Source organism: Oncorhynchus kisutch, linkage group LG5 (assembly GCF_002021735.2).
Source record: "Oncorhynchus kisutch isolate 150728-3 linkage group LG5, Okis_V2, whole genome shotgun sequence".
In the NCBI taxonomy this organism is placed as follows: Eukaryota; Metazoa; Chordata; class Actinopteri; order Salmoniformes; family Salmonidae; genus Oncorhynchus; species Oncorhynchus kisutch.
In genome coordinates, this window is record NC_034178.2 from 78,245,100 (window position 1) to 78,264,800 (window position 19,701).

The 19,701-nt window shown below is 47.9% G+C and overlaps 1 protein-coding gene across 1 annotated transcript in view; it reads left to right on the plus strand.

The window, feature by feature from the left end:
- Window positions 1-19,701, plus strand: part of LOC109878774 (IQ motif and SEC7 domain-containing protein 1-like) — a 172,761-nt gene that overhangs the window by 131,807 nt on the left and 21,253 nt on the right. The window contains exons 7-9 of the mRNA XM_031825880.1: window positions 3,673-3,828; window positions 4,021-4,120; window positions 4,572-4,733. Coding sequence (XP_031681740.1) covers window positions 3,673-3,828; window positions 4,021-4,120; window positions 4,572-4,733 — 418 coding nt within the window. The remainder of the gene's footprint in view (window positions 1-3,672; window positions 3,829-4,020; window positions 4,121-4,571; window positions 4,734-19,701) is intronic.

The following is a 19,701-nucleotide window of genomic DNA, read 5'->3' on the forward strand; positions in this document are numbered from 1 at the left end:
GGGGGAAATGTCAGTACTAGCAAGGGGGAAAAGTCAGTACTAGCAGGGGGGAAAAGTCAGTACTAGCAGGGGGGAAAAGTCAGTACTAGCAGGGGGGAAAAGTCAGTACTAGCAAGGGGGGAAGTCAGTACTAGCAGGGGGAAAAGTCAGTACTAGCAGGGGGGAAAAGTCAGTACTAGCAAGGGGGAAAAGTCAGTACTAGCAAGGGGAAAAGTCGGTACTAGCAGGGGGGAGACTCAGTACTAGCAGGGGGAAACTCAGTACTAGCAGGGGGGAAAGGTCAGTACTAGCAGGGGGAAAGGTTAGTACTAGCAGGGGGGAAACTCAGTACTAAAAGGGAAAAAGTCAGTACTAGCAGGGGGGGAAAATTCAATACTAGCAAGGGGGAAAATTCAGTACTAGCAAGGGGGAAAATTCAGTACTAGCAAGGGGGAAAAGTCAGTACTAGCAGGGGGGAAAAGTCAGTACTAGCAGGGGGGAAAAGTCAGTACTAGCAGGGGGGAAAAGTCAGCACTAGCAAGGGGGAAAAGTCAGTACTAGCAAGGGGAAAAGTCGGTACTAGCAGGGGGGAGACTCAGTACTAATAGGGGAAAAGTCAGTACTAATAGGGGAAAATTCAGTACTAGCAGGGGGGGAAGTCAGTACTAGCAGAGGGGAAACTCAGTACTAATAGGGGAAAAGTCGGTACTAGCAGGGGGGAGACTCAGTACTAGCAGGGGGAAACTCAGTACTAGCAGGGGGGAAAGGTCAGTACTAGCAGGGGGAAAGGTTAGTACTAGCAGGGGGGAAAAGTCAGTACTAGCAAGGGGGAAAAGTCAGTACTAGCAGGGGGAAAGTCAGTACTAGCAGGGGAAAAGGTTAGTACTAGCAGGGGGGAAAAGTCAGTACTAGCAAGGGGGAAAAGTCAGTACTAGCAGGGGGAAAGTCAGTACTAGCAGGCGGGAAAAGTCAGTATTAGCAGGGGGAATCTCAGTATTAGCATGGGGGAATCTCAGTACTAGCAGGGGGGAAAAGTCAGTACTAGCAGGGGGAAAAGTCAGTACTAGCAGGGGGGGAAAGTCAGTACTAGCAGGGGGGAAAAGTCAGTACTAGCAGGGGGAAAAGTCAGTACTAGCAGGGGGAAAAGTCAGTACTAGCAGGGGGGAAAAGTCAAGTACTAGCACTGAGGAAACTCAGTACTAGCAGGGGGAAAGTCAGTACTAGCAGGGGGAAAAGTCAGTACTAGCAGGGGGAAAAGTCAGTACTAGCAAGGGGAAAAGTCGGTACTAGCAGGGGGGAGACTCAGTACTAGCAGGGGGGGGAAACTCAGTACTAGCAGGGGGGAAAGGTCAGTACTAGCAGGGGGGAAAATTCAATACTAGCAAGGGGGAAAATTCAGTACTAGCAAGGGGGAAAAGTCAGTACTAGCAGGGGGGAAAAGTCAGTACTAGCAGGGGGGAAAAGTCAGTACTAGCAGGGGGAAAAAGTCAGTACTAGCAGGGGGAAAAGTCAGTACTAGCAGGGGGAAAGTCAGTACTAGCAAGGGGAAAAGTCGGTACTAGCAGGGGGGAGACTCAGTACTAGCAGGGGGGAAACTCAGTACTAGCAGGGGGGAAAGGTCAGTACTAGCAGGGGGGAAAATTCAATACTAGCAAGGGGGAAAATTCAGTACTAGCAAGGGGGAAAAGTCAGTACTAGCAGGGGGGAAAAGTCAGTACTAGCAGGGGGAAAAGTCTAGTACTAGCAGGGGGGAAAAGTCAGTACTAGCAGGGGGGAAAAGTCAGTACTAGCAGGGGGAAAAGTCAGTACTAGCAAGGGGAAAAGTCGGTACTAGCAGGGGGGAGACTCAGTACTAGCAGGGGGAAACTCAGTACTAGCAGGGGGGAAAGGTCAGTACTAGCAGGGGGGAAAATTCAATACTAGCAAGGGGGAAAATTCAGTACTAGCAAGGGGGAAAATTCAGTACTAGCAAGGGGGAAAATTCAGTACTAGCAAGGGGGAAAAGTCAGTACTAGCAGGGGGGAAAAGTCAGTACTAGCAGGGGGGAAAAGTCAGTACTAGCAGGGGGAAAAGTCAGTACTAGCAGGGGGGAAAAGTCAGCACTAGCAAGGTTGAAAAGTCAGTACTAGCAAGGGGAAAAGTCGGGTACTAGCAGGGGGAGACTCAGTACTAGCAGGGGGGGAAACTCAGTACTAGCAGGGGGGAAAGGTCAGTACTAGCAGGGGAAAGGTTAGTACTAGCAGGGGGGAAACTCAGTACTAATAGGGGAAAAGTCAGTACTAATAGGGGAAAATTCAGTACTAGCAGGGGGGGAAGTCGGGTACTAGCAGAGGGGAAACTCAGTATTAATAGGGGAAAAGTTGGTACTAGCAGGGGGGAGACTCAGTACTAGCAGGGGGGAGACTCAGTACTAGCAGGGGGGAAAGGTCAGTACTAGCAGGGGGGAAAGGTCAGTACTAGCAGGGGGGAAAGGTCAGTACTAGCAGGGGAAAAGTCAGTACTAGCAAGGGGGAAAGTCAGTACTAGCAGGGGAAAGTCAGTACTAGCAGGGGGAAAGGTTAGTACTAGCAGGGGGGAAAAGTCAGTACTAGCAAGGGGGAAAAGTCAGTACTAGCAGGGGGAAAGTCAGTACTAGCAGGCGGGAAAAGTCAGTATTAGCAGGGGGAATCTCAGTATTAGCATGGGGGAATCTCAGTACTAGCAGGGGGGAAACGTCAGTACTAGCAGGGGGGAAAAGTCAGTACTAGCAGGGGGGAAAAGTCAGTACTAGCAGGGGGGAAAAGTCAGTACTAGCAGGGGGGAAACTCAGTACTAGCAGGGGGGAAAAGTCAGTACTAGCAGGGGGGAAACTCAGTACTAGCAGGGGGGAAAAGTCAGTACTAGCACTGGGGAAACTCAGTACTAGCAGGGGGAAAAGTCAGTATTAGCAAGGGAAAGTCGGGTACTAGCAGGGGGGAGACTCAGTACTAGCAGGGGGGAAACTCAGTACTAGCAGGGGGGAAAGGTCAGTACTAGCAGGGGGAAAGGTTAATACTAGCAGGGGTGAAACTCAGTACTAATAAGGGAAAAGTCAGTACTAATAGGGGAAAATTCAGTACTAGCAGGGGGGGAAGTCAGTACTAGCAGAGGGGAAACTCAGTACTAATAGGGGAAAGGTCGGTACTAGCAGGGGGGAGACTCAGTACTAGCAGGGGGAAAAGTCAGTACTAGCAGGGGGAAAAGTCAGTACTAGCAGGGGGGAAAAGTCAGTACTAGCAGGGGGGAAAAGTCAGTACTAGCAGGGGGGAAACTCAGTACTAGCAGGGGGAAAAGTCAGTACTAGCAGGGGGGAAAAGTCAGTACTAGCACTGGGGAAACTCAGTACTAGCAGGGGGAAAAGTCAGTACTAGCAGGGGGAAAAGTCAATACTAGCAGGGGGAAAAGTCAGTACTAGCAGGGGTTAAGAAGTGTTAAGAAGCAGTGCGGCTTGGTTGGGTTGTGTATCGGAGGACTTTCAACCTTTGTCTGTCCCGAGCCCGTACGGGAGTTGTAGCGATGAGACAAGATAGTAGCTACTAAACAATTGGATACCATGGAAAAATATATATATTTTTTTTTAGCTCAAACAGCCTCCAGATGTTTGCTGAGAAATTCTAGTCCTGTGTATTGTCACAAAGAATGACTTGATCTCTCTCTCTTTCCCCCCAAATGCAGATTGGTTCTCTGCACCATGGTCTAGGCTGTGTTCTGTCTCTGCCACACCGCAGGCTGGTGTGTTACTGCAGGTTGTTTGAGGTTCCAGACCCCAACAAGCCTCAGAAACTGGGTCTGCACCAGAGAGAGATCTTCCTCTTCAATGACCTGGTGGTGGTATGTACTGTAGAACTGAACTCTGTCTGGCTCTAGTTATCTCTCTAGTACATTCTCACCCAGGAGAAACTCTTCAATCCTGGTCCTTTGGACACACAGCGTGTTCACATTGTTGTTTCTGATGTACAGAGGGAACATTAGTCTGTTTATGACCAAGTCCTGAATGTCCCTGTGTGTTTTTTCCCCAACTAGGTGACAAAGATCTTCCAGAAGAAGAAGAACTGTGTGACATACAGCTTCAGACAGTCCTTCTCCCTTCATGGGATGCAGGTGCTGCTGTTTGAGAACCAGTGTAAGTATCTACTGCTGTGATGTTTCTGTGTGCCTCTGGGCGGTGGTCCTAAGTACAGATTCAGACTGCTTTCAATTAATATTCTATATTCAGCATGATTTTAAGTCCAGGACCAGGCTTAATCTGTGTCTGGTAAACTATTATTAAACCTCTGGTGCTGCCCTATGAAGCTGAAACTATTATTAAACCCTCTGGTGCTGCCCTATGAAGCTGAAACTATTATTAAATCCTCTGGTGCTGCCCTATGAAGCTGAAACTATTATTAAACCCTCTGGTGCTGCCCTATGAAGCTGAAACTATTATAAACCCTCTGGTGCTGCCCTATGAAGCTGAAACTATTATTAAACCCTCTGGTGCTGCCCTATGAAGCTGAAACTATTATTAAGCCCTCTGGTGCTGCAACCTACTTTCAGGTTAAATGTTATTTTTCTTGTGATGTCATCCCTCCTAGACTATCCTAACGGTGTGCGGTTAACTTCGGCGGTTCCCCGAGCGGATGTCAAGCTTTTAATCAACTTCAACGCTCCCAACCCTCAGGACAGGAAGAAGTTCACTGACGACCTGAGAGAATCCATTGCCGAGGTCCAGGAGATGGAGAAATACCGCATAGAGTGTGAGTAGTGGAAATATCTAGGTTTAAACCTCAAGACTGCTGAAAATAAATAAGTAACATGGTGCCGACAGACATGACAGCTCTGCTTCTAGCTCCTAAGCAACTTTGCAGTATTTCGTTTTTGTGTGTGTTATTGCTTGCATTATTAGCGTTTTATGTTGTTACATACACACAGTTTTGCCTTGAAGATTGGGCAAAAATCCCAGTGGCTAGATGTGCCAAGCTTACAGTGCCTTGCGAAAGTATTCGGCCCCCTTGAACTTTGCGACCTTTTGCCACATTTCAGGCTTCAAACATAAAGATATAAAACTGTATTTTTTTTGTGAAGAATCAACAACAAGTGGGACACAATCATGAAGTGGAACGACATTAATTGGATATTTCAAACTTTTTTATCAAATCAAAAACTGAAAATTGGGCGTGCAAAATTATTCAGCCCCCTTAAGTTAATACGTTGTAGCGCCACCTTTTGCTGCGATTACAGCTGTAAGTTGCTTCTATCAGTTTTGCACATCGAGACACAGAATTTTTTTCCCATTCCTCCCCGTTCTATCCTGCTGCTACTCTCTGTTATTATCAATGCATAGTCACTTTAACTCTACCTACGTGTACAAATTACCTCGACTAACCGGTACCCCCGCACATTGACTCTGTACCCCCTGTATATAGCCTCCACATTGACTCTGTACCAGTACCCCCTGTATATAGCCTCCACATTGACTCTGTACCAGTACCCCCCTGTATATAGCCTCCACATTGACTCTGTACCAGTACCCCCTGTATATAGCCTCCACATTGACTCTGTACCTTAATACCCTGTATATAGCCTCCACATTGACTCTGTACCAGTACCCCTGTAAATAGCCTCCACATTGACTCTGTACCAGTACCCCCCTGTATATAGCCTCCACATTGACTCTGTACCAGTACCCCCTGTATATAGCCTCCACATTGACTCTGTACCGGTACCACCTGTATATAGCCTCCACATTGACTCTGTACCGGTACCCCCTGTATATAGCCTCCACATTGACTCTGTACCAGTACCCCCTGTATATAGCCTCCACATTGACTCTGTACCAGTACCCCCTGTATATAGCCTCCACATTGACTCTGTACCAGTACCCCCTGTATATAGCCTCCACATTGACTCTGTACCGTAACACCCTGTATATAGCCTCCACATTGACTCTGTACCGTAACCCCCTGTATATAGCCTCCACATTGACTCTGTACCGTAACACCCTGTATATAGCCTCCACATTGACTCTGTACCGGTACCCCCTGTATATAGCCTCCACATTGACTCTGTACCGTAACACCCTGTATATAGCCTCCACATTGACTCTGTACCGTAACACCCTGTATATAGCCTCCACATTGACTCTGTACCGTAACACCCTGTATATAGCCTCCACTTTGACTCTGTACCGTAACACCCTGTATATAGCCTCCACATTGACTCTGTACCAGTACCCCCTGTATATAGCCTCCACATTGACTCTGCCACCGGTACCCCCTGTATATAGCCTCCACATTGACTCTGTAACAGTACCCCCCTGTATATAGCCTCCACATTGACTCTGTACCAGTACCCCCTGTATATAGCCTCCACATTGACTCTGTACCGTAACACCCTGTATATAGCCTCCACATTGACTCTGTACCGTAACACCCTGTATATAGCCTCCATATTGACTCTGTACCGGTACCCCCTGTATATAGCCTCCACATTGACTCTGTACCGTAACACCCTGTATATAGCCTCCACATTGACTCTGTACCGGTACCCCCTGTATATAGCCTCCACATTGACTCTGTACCGTAACACCCTGTATATAGCCTCCACATTGACTCTGTACCGTAACACCTTGTATATAGCCTCCACATTGACTCTGTACCGTAACACCCTGTATATAGCCTCCACATTGACTCTGTACCAGTACCCCCTGTATATAGCCTCCACATTGACTCTGTACCGATACTCCCTGTATATAACCTCCACATTGACTCTGTACTGGTACCCCCTGTATATAACCTCCACATTGACTCTGTACTGGTAACCCCTGTATATAACCTCCACATTGACTCTGTACTGGTACCCCCTGTATATAACCTCCACATTGACTCTGTACCAGTACCCCCTGTGATATAGCCTCCACATTGACTCTGTACCGTAACACCCTGTATATAGCCTCCACATTGACTCTGTACCGTAACACCTTGTATATAGCCTCCACATTGACTCTGTACTGGTACCCCCTGTATATAGCCTCCACATTGACTCTGTACCGGTACCCCCTGTATATAGCCTCCACATTGACTCTGTACCGGTACCCCCTGTATATAGTCTCCACATTGACTCTGTACCGTAATACCCTGTATATAGCCTCCACATTGACTCTGTACTGGTACCCCCTGTATATAGCCTCCACATTGACTCTGTACTGGTACCCTCTGTATATAGCCTCCACATTGACTCTGTACCAGTACCCCTGTATATAGCCTCCACATTGACTCTGTACAGGTACCCCCTGTATATAGCCTCCACATTGACTCTGTACTGGTACCCCCTGTATATAGCCTCCACATTGACTCTGTACTGGTACCCCCTGTATATAGCCTCCACATTGACTCTGTACTGGTACCCTCTGTATATAGCCTCCACATTGACTCTGTACCAGTACCCCTGTATATAGCCTCCACATTGACTCTGTACAGGTACCCCCTGTATATAGCCTCCACATTGACTCTGTACTGGTACCCCCTGTATATAGCCTCCACATTGACTCTGTACTGGTACCCCCTGTATATTGACTCTGTACCGTAATACCCTGTATATAGCCTCCACATTGACTCTGTACTGGTACCCCCTGTATATAGCCTCCACATTGACTCTGTACCGTAAGACCCTGTATATAGCCTCCACATTGACTCTGTACTGGTACCCCCTGTATATAGCCTCCACATTGACTCTGTACCGGTACCCCCTGTATATAGTCTCCACATTGACTATGTACCGTAATACCCTGTATATAGCCTCCACATTGACTCTGTACTGGTACCCCCTGTATATAGCCTCCACATTGACTCTGTATTGGTACCCTCTGTATATAGCCTCCACATTGACTCTGTACTGGTACCCTCTGTGTATAGCCTCCACATTGACTCTGTACCGGTACCCCTGTATATAACCTCCACATTGAATCTGTACCGGTACCCCCTGTATATAACCTCCACATTGACTCTGTACTGGTACCCTCTGTATAGTAGCCTCCACATTGACTCTGTACTGGTACCCCCTGTATATAGCCTCCACATTGACTCTGTACCGGTACCCCCTGTATATAACCTCCACATTGACTCTGTACCGGTACCCCCTGTATATAACCTCCACATTGACTCTGTACTGGTACCCCCTGTATATAACCTCCACATTGACTCTGTACCGGTACCCCCTGTATATAACCTCCACATTGACTCTGTACTGGTACCCCCTGTATATAACCTCCACATTGACTCTGTACTGGTAACCCCTGTATATAACCTCCACATTGACTCTGTACTGGTACCCCCTGTATATAACCTCCACATTGACTCTGTACCAGTACCCCCTGTATATAGCCTCCACATTGACTCTGTACCGTAACACCCTGTATATAGCCTCCACATTGACTCTGTACCGTAACACCCCTGTATATAGCCTCCACATTGACTCTGTACCGGTACCCCCTGTATATAGCCTCCACATTGCCTCTGTACCGGTACCCCCTGTATATAGCCTCCACATTGACTCTGTACCGTAACACCTTGTATATAGCCTCCACATTGACTCTGTACCGTAACACCCTGTATATAGCCTCCACATTGACTCTGTACCAGTACCCCCCTGTATATAGCCTCCACATTGACTCTGTACCGATACTCCCTGTATATAGCCTCCACATTGACTCTGTACTGGTACCCCCTGTATATAGCCTCCACATTGACTCTGTACTGGTATCCCCTGTATATAACCTCCACATTGACTCTGTACTGGTACCCCCTGTATATAGCCTCCACATTGACTCGGTACTGGTTCCCCCTGTATATAGCCTCCACATTGACTCTGTACTGGTACCCCCTGTATATAGCCTCCACATTGACTCTGTACTGGTACCCCCTGTATATAGCCTCCACATTGACTCTACTGGTACCCCCTGTATATAACCTCCACATTGACTCTGTACTTGTACCCCCTGTATATAGCCTCCACATTGACTCTGTACTGGTACCCCCTGTATATAGCCTCCACATTGACTCTGTACTGGTACCCCCCTGTATATAGTCTCCACATTGACTATGTACCGTAATACCCTGTATATAGCCTCCACATTGACTCTGTACTGGTACCCCCCTGTATATAGCCTCCACATTGACTCTGTACTGGTACCCCCTGTATATAGTCTCCACATTGACTATGTACCGTAATACCCTGTATATAGCCTCCACATTGACTCTGTACTGGTACCCCCTGTATATAGCCTCCACATTGACTCTGTATTGGTACTCTCTGTATATAGCCTCCACATTGACTCTGTACCGGTACCCCCTGTATATAACCTCCACATTGACTCTGTACCGGTACCCCCTGTATATAACCTCCACATTGACTCTGTACTGGTACCCCCTGTATATAACCTCCACATTGACTCTGTACCGGTACCCCCTGTATATAACCTCCACATTGACTCTGTACTGGTACCCCCTGTATATAACCTCCACATTGCCTCTGTACTGGTAACCCCTGTATATAACCTCCACATTGACTCTGTACTGGTACCCCCTGTATTTAACCTCCACATTGACTCTGTACCAGTACCCCCCTGTATATAGCCTCCACATTGACTCTGTACCGTAACACCCTGTATATAGCCTCCACATTGACTCTGTACCGTAACACCCTGTATATAGCCTCCACATTGACTCTGTACCGGTACCCCCCCTGTATATAGCCTCCACATTGACTCTGTACCGGTACCCCCTGTATATAGCCTCCACATTGACTCTGTACCGTAACACCTTGTATATAGCCTCCACATTGACTCTGTACCGTAACACCCTGTATATAGCCTCCACATTGACTCTGTACCAGTACCCCCTGTATATAGCCTCCACATTGACTCTGTACCGATACTCCCTGTATATAGCCTCCACATTGACTCTGTACTGGTACCCCCTGTATATAGCCTCCACATTGACTCTGTACTGGTACCCCCTGTATATAGCCTCCACATTGACTCTGTACTGGTACACCCTGTATATAGCCTCCACATTGACTCTGTACTGGTGCCCCTGTATATAGCCTCCACACTGACTCTGTACTGGTACCCCCTGTATATAGCCTCCACATTGACTCTGTACTGGTATCCCCTGTATATAACCTCCACATTGACTCTGTACTGGTACCCCCTGTTTATAGCCTCCACATTGACTCGGTACTGGTACCCCCTGTATATAGCCTCCACATTGACTATGTACTGGTACCCCCTGTATATAGCCTCCACATTGACTCTACTGGTACCCCCTGTATATAACCTCCACATTGACTCTGTACTGGTACCCTCTGTATATAGCCTTCACATTGACTCTGTACTGGTACCCCCTGTATATAGCCTCCACATTGACTCTGTACTGGTGCCCCCTGTATATAGCCTCCACATTGACTCTGTACTGGTACCCCCTGTATATAGCCTCCACATTGACTCTGTACTGGTGCCCCCTGTATATAGCCTCCACATTGACTCTGTACTGGTGCCCCCTGTATATAGCCTCCACATTGACTCTGTAACAGTACCCCCCCTGTATATAGCCTCCACATTGACTCTGTACCAGTACCCCCTGTATATAGCCTCCATATTGACTCTGTACTGGTACCCCCTGTATATAGCCTCCACATTGACTCTGTACTGGTACCATCTGTATATAACCTCCACATCGACTCTGTACCGGTACCCTCTGTATATAAACTCCACATTGACTCTGTACCGGTACCCCCTGTATATAGCATCCACATTGACTCTGTACCGGTACCCCCCTGTATATAGCCTCCACATTGACTCTGTACTGGTACCCTCTGTATATAACCTCCACATTGACTCTGTACTGGTACCCTCTGTATATAACCTCCACATTGACTCTGTACTGGTACCCCCTGTATATAGCCTCCACATTGACTCTGTACCGATACTCCCTGTATATAGCCTCCACATTGACTCTGTACTGGTACCCCCTGTATATAGCCTCCACATTGACTCTGTACTGGTACCCCCTGTATATAGCCTCCACATTGACTCTGTACTGGTACCCCCTGTATATAGCCTCCACATTGACTCTGTACTGGTACACCCTGTATATAGCCTCCACATTGACTCTGTACTGGTACCCCCTGTATATAGCCTCCACATTGACTGACGGTACCCGGTACCCCATGCTGTACCCCCTGTATATAACCTCCACATTGGACTCTGTACCGGTACCCCCTGTATATAACCTCCACATTGACTCTGTACTGTACCCCCTGTATATAACCTCCACATTGACTCTGTACTGGTAACCCCTGTATATAACCTCCACATTGACTCTGTACTGGTACCCCCTGTATATAACCTCCACATTGGACTCCTGTACCGGTACCCCCTGTATATAGCCTCCACATTGACTCTGTACCGTAACACCCTGTATATAGCCTCCACATTGACTCTGTACCGTACCCCCTGTATATAGCCTCCACATTGACTCTGTACCGATACTCCCCTTATATAGCCTCCACATTGACTCTGTACTGGTACCCCCTGTATATAGCCTCCACATTTGACTCTGTACTGGTACCCCCTGTATATAGCCTCCACATTGACTCTGTACTGGTACACCCTGTATAGCCTCCACATTGACTCTGTACTGGTGCCCCTGTATATAGCCTCCACATTGACTCTGTACTGGTACCCCCTGTATATAGCCTCCACATTGACTCTGTACTGGTATCCCCTGTATATAACCTCCACATTGACTCTGTACTGGTATCCCTGTATATAACCTCCACATTGACTCTGTACTGGTACCCCCTGTTTATAGCCTCCACATTGACTCTGTACAAGTACCCCCTGTATATAGCCTCCACATTGACTCTGTACCAGTACCCCCTGTATATAGCCTCCACATTGACTCTGTACTGGTACCCCCTGTATATAGCCTCCACATTGACTCTGTACCAGTACCCCCTGTATATAGCCTCCACATTGACTCTGTACCGATACTCCCTGTATATAGCCTCCACATTGACTCTGTACTGGTACCCCTGTATATAGCCTCCACATTGACTCTGTACTGGTACCCCCTGTATATAGCCTCACATGACTCTGTACTGGTACCCCCTGTATATAACCTCCACATTGACTCTGTACTGGTGCCCCCTGTATATAGCCTCCACATTGACTCTGTACTGGTACCCCCTGTATATAGCCTCCACATTGACCTGTACTGGTGCCCCCTGTATATAGCCTCCACATTGACTCTGTACTGGTACCCCCCTGTTTATAGCCTCCACATTGACTCTGTACTGGTGCCCCCTGTATATAGCCTCCACATTGACTTGTAACAGTACCCCCCCTGTATATAAGCCTCCACATTGACTCTGTACCAAGTACCCCCCTGTATATAGCCTCCACATTGACTCTGTACTGGTACCCCCTGTATATAGCCTCCACATTGACTCTGTACTGGTAACCCTCTGTATATAACCTCCCACATTGACTCTGTACTGGTACCCTCTGTATATAACCTCCACATTGACTCTGTACTGGTACCCCCTGTATATAGCCTCCACATTGACTCTGTACCAGTACCCCCCCCCCTGTATATAGTCTCCACATTGACTCTGTACCGTAATACCCTGTATATAACCCTGTATATAGCCTCCACATTGACTCTGTACTGGTACCCCCCTGTATATAGCCTCCACATTGACTCTGTACCGGTACCCCCTGTATATAGTCTCCACATTGACTCTGTACCGTAATACCCTGTATATAGCCTCCACATTGACTCTGTACTGGTACCACCCCTGTACACATTGACTCTGTACTGGTGCCCCCTGTATATAGCCTCCACATTGACTCTGTAACAGTACCCCCCTGTATATAGCCTCCACATTGACTCTGTACCAGTACCCCCTGTATATAGCCTCCACATTGACTCTGTACTGGTACCCCCTGTATATAGCCTCCACATTGACTATGTACTGGTACCCTCTGTATATAACCTCCACATTGACTCTGTACTGGTACCCTCTGTATATAACCTCCACATTGACTCTGTACTGGTACCCCCTGTATATAGCCTCCACATGACTCTGTACCAGTACCCCCCTGTATATAGTCTCCACATTGACTCTGTACCGTAATACCCTGTATATAACCCTGTATATAGCCATCCACATTGACTCTGTACTGGTACCCCCTGTATATAGCCTCCACATTGACTCTGTACCGGTACCCCGCCGCCCTGTATATAGTCTCCACATTGACTCTGTACCGTAATACCCTGTATATAGCCTCCACATTGGACTCTGTACTGGTACCCCCTGTACACATTGACTCTGTACTGGTGCCCCCTGTATATAGCCTCCACATTGACTCTGTACCGGTACCCCCCTGTATATAGCCCTCCACATTGACTCTGTACCCCCTGTATATAGCCTCCACATTGACTCTGTACCCCCTGTATATAGAGCCTCCACATTGACCTGTACCCCTGTATATAGCCTCCACATTGACTCTGTACCCCCCTGTATATTGCCTTCCACATTGACTCTGTACCCCCTGTATATAGCCTCCACATTGACTCTGTACCCCCTGTATATAGCCTCCACATTGACTCGGTACCCCCTGTATATAGCCTCCACATTGACTCTGTACCCCCTGTATATAGCCTCCACATTGACTCTGTACCCCCCTGTATATAGCCTCCACATTGACTCTGTACACCCTGTATATAGCCTCCACATTGACTCTGTACCCCTGTATATAGCCTCCACATTGACTCTGTACCCCCTGTATATAGCCTCCACATTGACTCTGTACCGGTACCCCCTGTATATAGCCTCCACATTGACTCTGTACCCCCTGTATATAGCCTCCACATTGACTCTGTACCCCCTGTATATAGCCTCCACATTGACTCTGTACCCCCTGTATATAGCCTCCACATTGCCTCTGTACCCCCTGTATATAGCCTCCACATTGACTCTGTACCCCCTGTATATAGCCTCCACATTGACTCTGTACCCCCTGTATATAGCCTCCACATTGCCTCTGTACCCCCTGTATATAGCCTCCACATTGACTCTGTACCCCCCTGTATTAGCCTCCACATTGACTCTGTACCCCCCTGTATATAGCCTCCACATTGACTCTGTACCCCCCTGTATATAGCCTCCACATTGACTCTGTACCCCCTGTATATAGCCTCCACATTGACTCTGTACCTCCTGTATATAGCCTCCACATTGACTCTGTACCCCCTGTATATAGCCTCCACATTGACTCTGTACCTCCTGTATATAGCCTCCACATTGACTCTGTACCCCCTGTATATAGCCTCCACATTGACTCTGTACCCCCTGTATATAGCCTCCACATTGACTCTGTACCCCCTGTATATAGCCTCCACATTGACTCTGTACCCCCTGTATATAGCCTCCACATTGACTCTGTACCCCCTGTATATAGCCCTCCACATTACCTGTACCCCATTTGACTCTTCCACATTGACTCTGTACCCCCTGTATATAGCCTCCACATTGACTCTGTACCCCCTGTATATAGCCTCCACATTGACTCTGTACCCCTGTATATAGCCCTCCACATTGACTCTGTACCCCCTGTATATAGCCTCCACATTGACTCTGTACCCCCTGTATATAGCCTCCACATTGACTGCTGTACCCCCTGTATAGCCTCCACATTGACTCTGTACCCCCTGTATATATGCCTCCACATTGACTCTGTACCCCCTGTTATAGCCTCCACATTGACTCTGTACCCCTGTATATAGCCTCCACATTGACTCTGTACCCCCTGTATATAGCCTCCACATTGACTCTGTACCCCTGTATATAGCCTCCACATTGACTCTTGTACCCCCTGTATATAGCCTCCACAGTGACTCTTACCCCCTGTATATAGCCTCCACATTGACTCTGTACCCCCCTGTATATAGCCTCCACATTGACTCTGTACCCCCTGTATATAGCCTCCACATTGACTTCTGTACCAGTCCCCTGTATATAGCCTCCACATTGACTCTGTACTGGTACCCCCTGTATATAGCCTCCACATTGACTCTGTACTGGTACCCCTCTGTATATACCTCCACATTGACTCTGTACTGGTTACCTCTGTATATAACCTCCACATTGACTCTGTACTGGTACCCCTGTATATAGCCTCCACATTGACTCTGTACCAGGTACCCCCTGTATATAGTCTCCACATTGACTCTGTACCGTAATACCCTGTATATAACCCGTATATAGCCTCCACATTGACTCTGTACTGGTACCCCCTGGATATAGCCTCCACATTGACTCTGTAACCGGTACCCCCTGTTATAGTCCTCCACATTGACTCTGTACCGTAATACCCGGGAGATATCCCTCCACATTGACTCTGTACTGGGAGGTCTGGACTACCCCCTGTACACATTGACTCTGTACTGGTGCCCCCTGTATATCGCCTCCAACAGTGGACCTCTGTAACAGTACCCACCATGTATATAGCCTCCACATTGACTCTGTACCAGTACCCCCTGTATATAGCCTCACATGACTCTGTACTGGTACCCCCTGTATATAGCCTCCACATTGACTATGTACTGGTACCCTCTGTATATAACCTCCACATTGACTCTGTACTGGTACCCTCTGTATATAACCTCCACATTGACTCTGTACTGGTACCCCCTGTATATAGCCTCCACATTGACTCTGTACCAGTACCCCCTGTATATAGTCTCCACATTGACTCTGTACCGTAATACCCTGTATATAACCCTGTATATAGCCTCCACATTGACTCTGTACTGGTACCCCCTGTATATAGCCTCCACATTGACTCTGTACCGGTACCCCCTGTATATAGTCTCCACATTGACTCTGTACCGTAATACCCTGTATATAGCCTTCACATTGACTCTGTACTGGTACCCCCTGTACACATTGACTCTGTACTGGTGCCCCCTGTATATAGCCTCCACATTGACTCTGTTACCGGTACCCCCTGTATATAGCCTCCACATTGACTCTGTACCCCCTGTATATAGCCTCCACATTGACTCTGTACCCCCTGTATATAGCCTCCACATTGACTCTGTACCCCCTGTATATAGCCTCCACATTGACTCTGTACCCCCTGTATATTGCCTCCACATTGACTCTGTACCCCCTGTATATAGCCTCCACATTGACTCTGTACCCCCTGTATATAGCCTCCACATTGACTCTGTACCCCCTGTATATAGCCTCCACATTGACTCTGTACCCCCTGTATATAGCCTCCACATTGACTCTGTACCCCCTGTATATAGCCTCCACATTGACTCTGTACACCCTGTATATAGCCTCCACATTGACTCTGTACCCCCTGTATATAGCCTCCACATTGACTCTGTACCCCCTGTATATAGCCTCCACATTGACTCTGTACCGGTACCCCCTGTATATAGCCTCCACATTGACTCTGTACCCCCTGTATATAGCCTCCACATTGACTCTGTACCCCCTGTATATAGCCTCCACATTGACTCTGTACCCCCTGTATATAGCCTCCACATTGCCTCTGTACCCCCTGTATATAGCCTCCACATTGACTCTGTACCCCCTGTATATAGCCTCCACATTGACTCTGTACCCCCTGTATATAGCCTCCACATTGACTCTGTACCCCCTGTATATAGCCTCCACATTGACTCTGTACCCCCTGTATATAGCCTCCACATTGACTCTGTACCCCCTGTATATAGCCTCCACATTGACTCTGTACCCCCTGTATATAGCCTCCACATTGACTCTGTACCCCCTGTATATAGCCTCCACATTGACTCTGTACCCCCTGTATATAGCCTCCACATTGACTCTGTACCTCCTGTATATAGCCTCCACATTGACTCTGTACCCCCTGTATATAGCCTCCACATTGACTCTGTACCTCCTGTATATAGCCTCCACATTGACTCTGTACCCCCTGTATATAGCCTCCACATTGACTCTGTACCCCCTGTATATAGCCTCCACATTTGACTTCTGTACCCCCCTGTATATAGCCTTCCACATTGACTCTGTACCCCCTGTATATAGCCTCCACATTGACTCTGTACCCCCTGTATTATAGCCTCCACATTGACTCTGTACCCCCCTGTATATAGCCTCCACATTGACTCTGTACCCCCTGTATATAGCCTCCACATTGACTCTTACCCTGTATATCCTCCACATTGACTCTGTACCCCCTGTATATAGCCTCCACATTGACTCTGTACCCCCTTATATAGCCTCCACATTGACTCTGTACCCCCTGTATATAGCCTCCACATGACCTCTGTACCCCCTGTATATAGCCTCCACATTGACTCTGTACCCCCTGTATATAGCCTCCACATTGACTCTGTACCCCCTGTATATAGCCTCCACATTGACTTCTGTACCCCTGTATATAGCCTCCACATTGACTCTGTACCCCTGTATATAGCCTTCCACATTGACTCTGTACCCCCTGTATATAGCCTCCACATTGACTCTGTACCCCCTGTATATAGCCTCCACATTGACTCTGTACCCCCTGTATATAGCCTCCACATTGACTCTGTACCCCCTGTATATAGCCTCCACATTGACTCTGTACCCCCTGTATATAGCCTCCACATTGACTCTGTACCCCCTGTATATAGCCTCCACATTGACTCTGTACCCCCTGTATATAGCCTCCACATGGACTCTGTACCCCCTGTTATATAGCCTCCACATGGACTCTGTACACCCTGTATATAGCCTCCACATTGGACTCTGTACCCCCTGTATATAGCCTCCACATGACTCTGTACCCCCTGTATATAGCCTCCACATTGACTCTGTACCGGTACCCCCTGTATATAGCCCTCCACATTGACTCTGTACCCCCTGTATATAGCCTCCACATTGACTCTGTACCCCCTGATATATAGCCTCCACATTGACTCTGTACCCCCGGTATATAGCCTCCACATTGCCTCTGTACCCCTGTATATAGCCTCCACATTGACTCTGTAAACCCCCCCCCTGTATATAGCCTCCCATTGACTCTGTACCCCCTGTATATTAAGGGCCTCCCCCCCCCAAACATTTTGACTTCTGTACCCCCCTGTATATAGCCTCCCACAGTTGACTCTGTACCCCCTGTTGTATAGCCTCCACATTGACTCTGTACCCCCTGTATATAGCCTCCACATGACTCTGTACCCCCTGTATATAGCCTCCACATTGACTCTGTACCCCCTGTATATAGCCTCCACATTGACTCTGTACCCCCTGTATATAGCCTCCACATTGACTCTGTACCCCCTGTATATAGGCCTCCACATTGACTCTGTACCCCCTGTATATAGCCTCCACATTGACTCTGTACCTCCTGTATATAGCCTCCACATTGACTCTGTACCCCCTGTATATAGCCTCCACATTGACTCTGTACCCCCTGTATATAGCCTCCACATTGACTCTGTACCCCCTGTATATAGCCTCCACATTGACTCTGTACCCCCTGTATATAGCCTCCACATGACTCTGTAACCCCCTGTATTAGCCTCCAACATTGACTCTGTACCCCCTGTATATAGCCTCCACATTGACTCTGTACCCCTGTATATAGCCTCCACATTGACTCTGTACCCCCTGTATATAGCCTCCACATGGACTCTGTACCCCCTGTATATAGCCTCCACATGACTCTGTACCCTCCTGTATATAGCCTCCACATGACCTGTACCCCCTGTATATAGCCTCACATTGACTCTGTACCTCCTGTATATAGCCTCCACATTGACTCTGTACCCCCTGTATATAGCCATCCACATTGACTCTGTACCCCCTGTATATAGCCTCCACATTGACTCTGTACCCCTGTATATAGCCTCCACATTGACTCTGTACCCCCTGTATATAGCCTCCCACATTGACTCTGTCCCCCTGTATATAGCCTCACCACATCGGACTCTGTAACCCCTGTATATAGCCTCCACATGACTCTGTACCCCCTGTATATAGCCTCCACATTGACTCTGTACCCCCTTGTATATACCTCCACATTGACTCTTGTACCGTACCCCCTGTATATAGCCTCCACATTGACTCTGTACCCCCTGTATATAGCCTCCACATTGACTCTGTACCCCCTGTATATAGCCTCCACATTGACTTCTGTACCCCCTGTATATAGCCTCCACATTGCCTCTGTACCCCCTGTATATAGCCTTCCACATTGACTCTGTACCCCCTGTATATAGCCTCCACATTGACTCTGTACCCCCCTGTATATTAGCCTCCACATTGACTCTGTACCCCCTGTATATAGCCTCCACATTGACCTCGTACCCCCTGTATATAGCCTCCACATTGACTCTTGTACCCCCTGTATATAGCCTCCACATTGACTCTGTACCCCCTGTATATAGCCTCCACATTGACTCTGTACCCCCTGTATATAGCCTCCACATTGACCTCTGTTACCCCCTGTATATGCCTCCACATTGACTCTGTACCCCCTGTATATAGCCTCCACATTGACTCTGTACCTCCTGTATATAGCCTCCACATTGACTCTGTACCTCCTGTATATAGCCTCCACATTGCCTCTGTACCCCCTGTATATAGCCTCCACATTGACTCTGTACCCCCTGTATA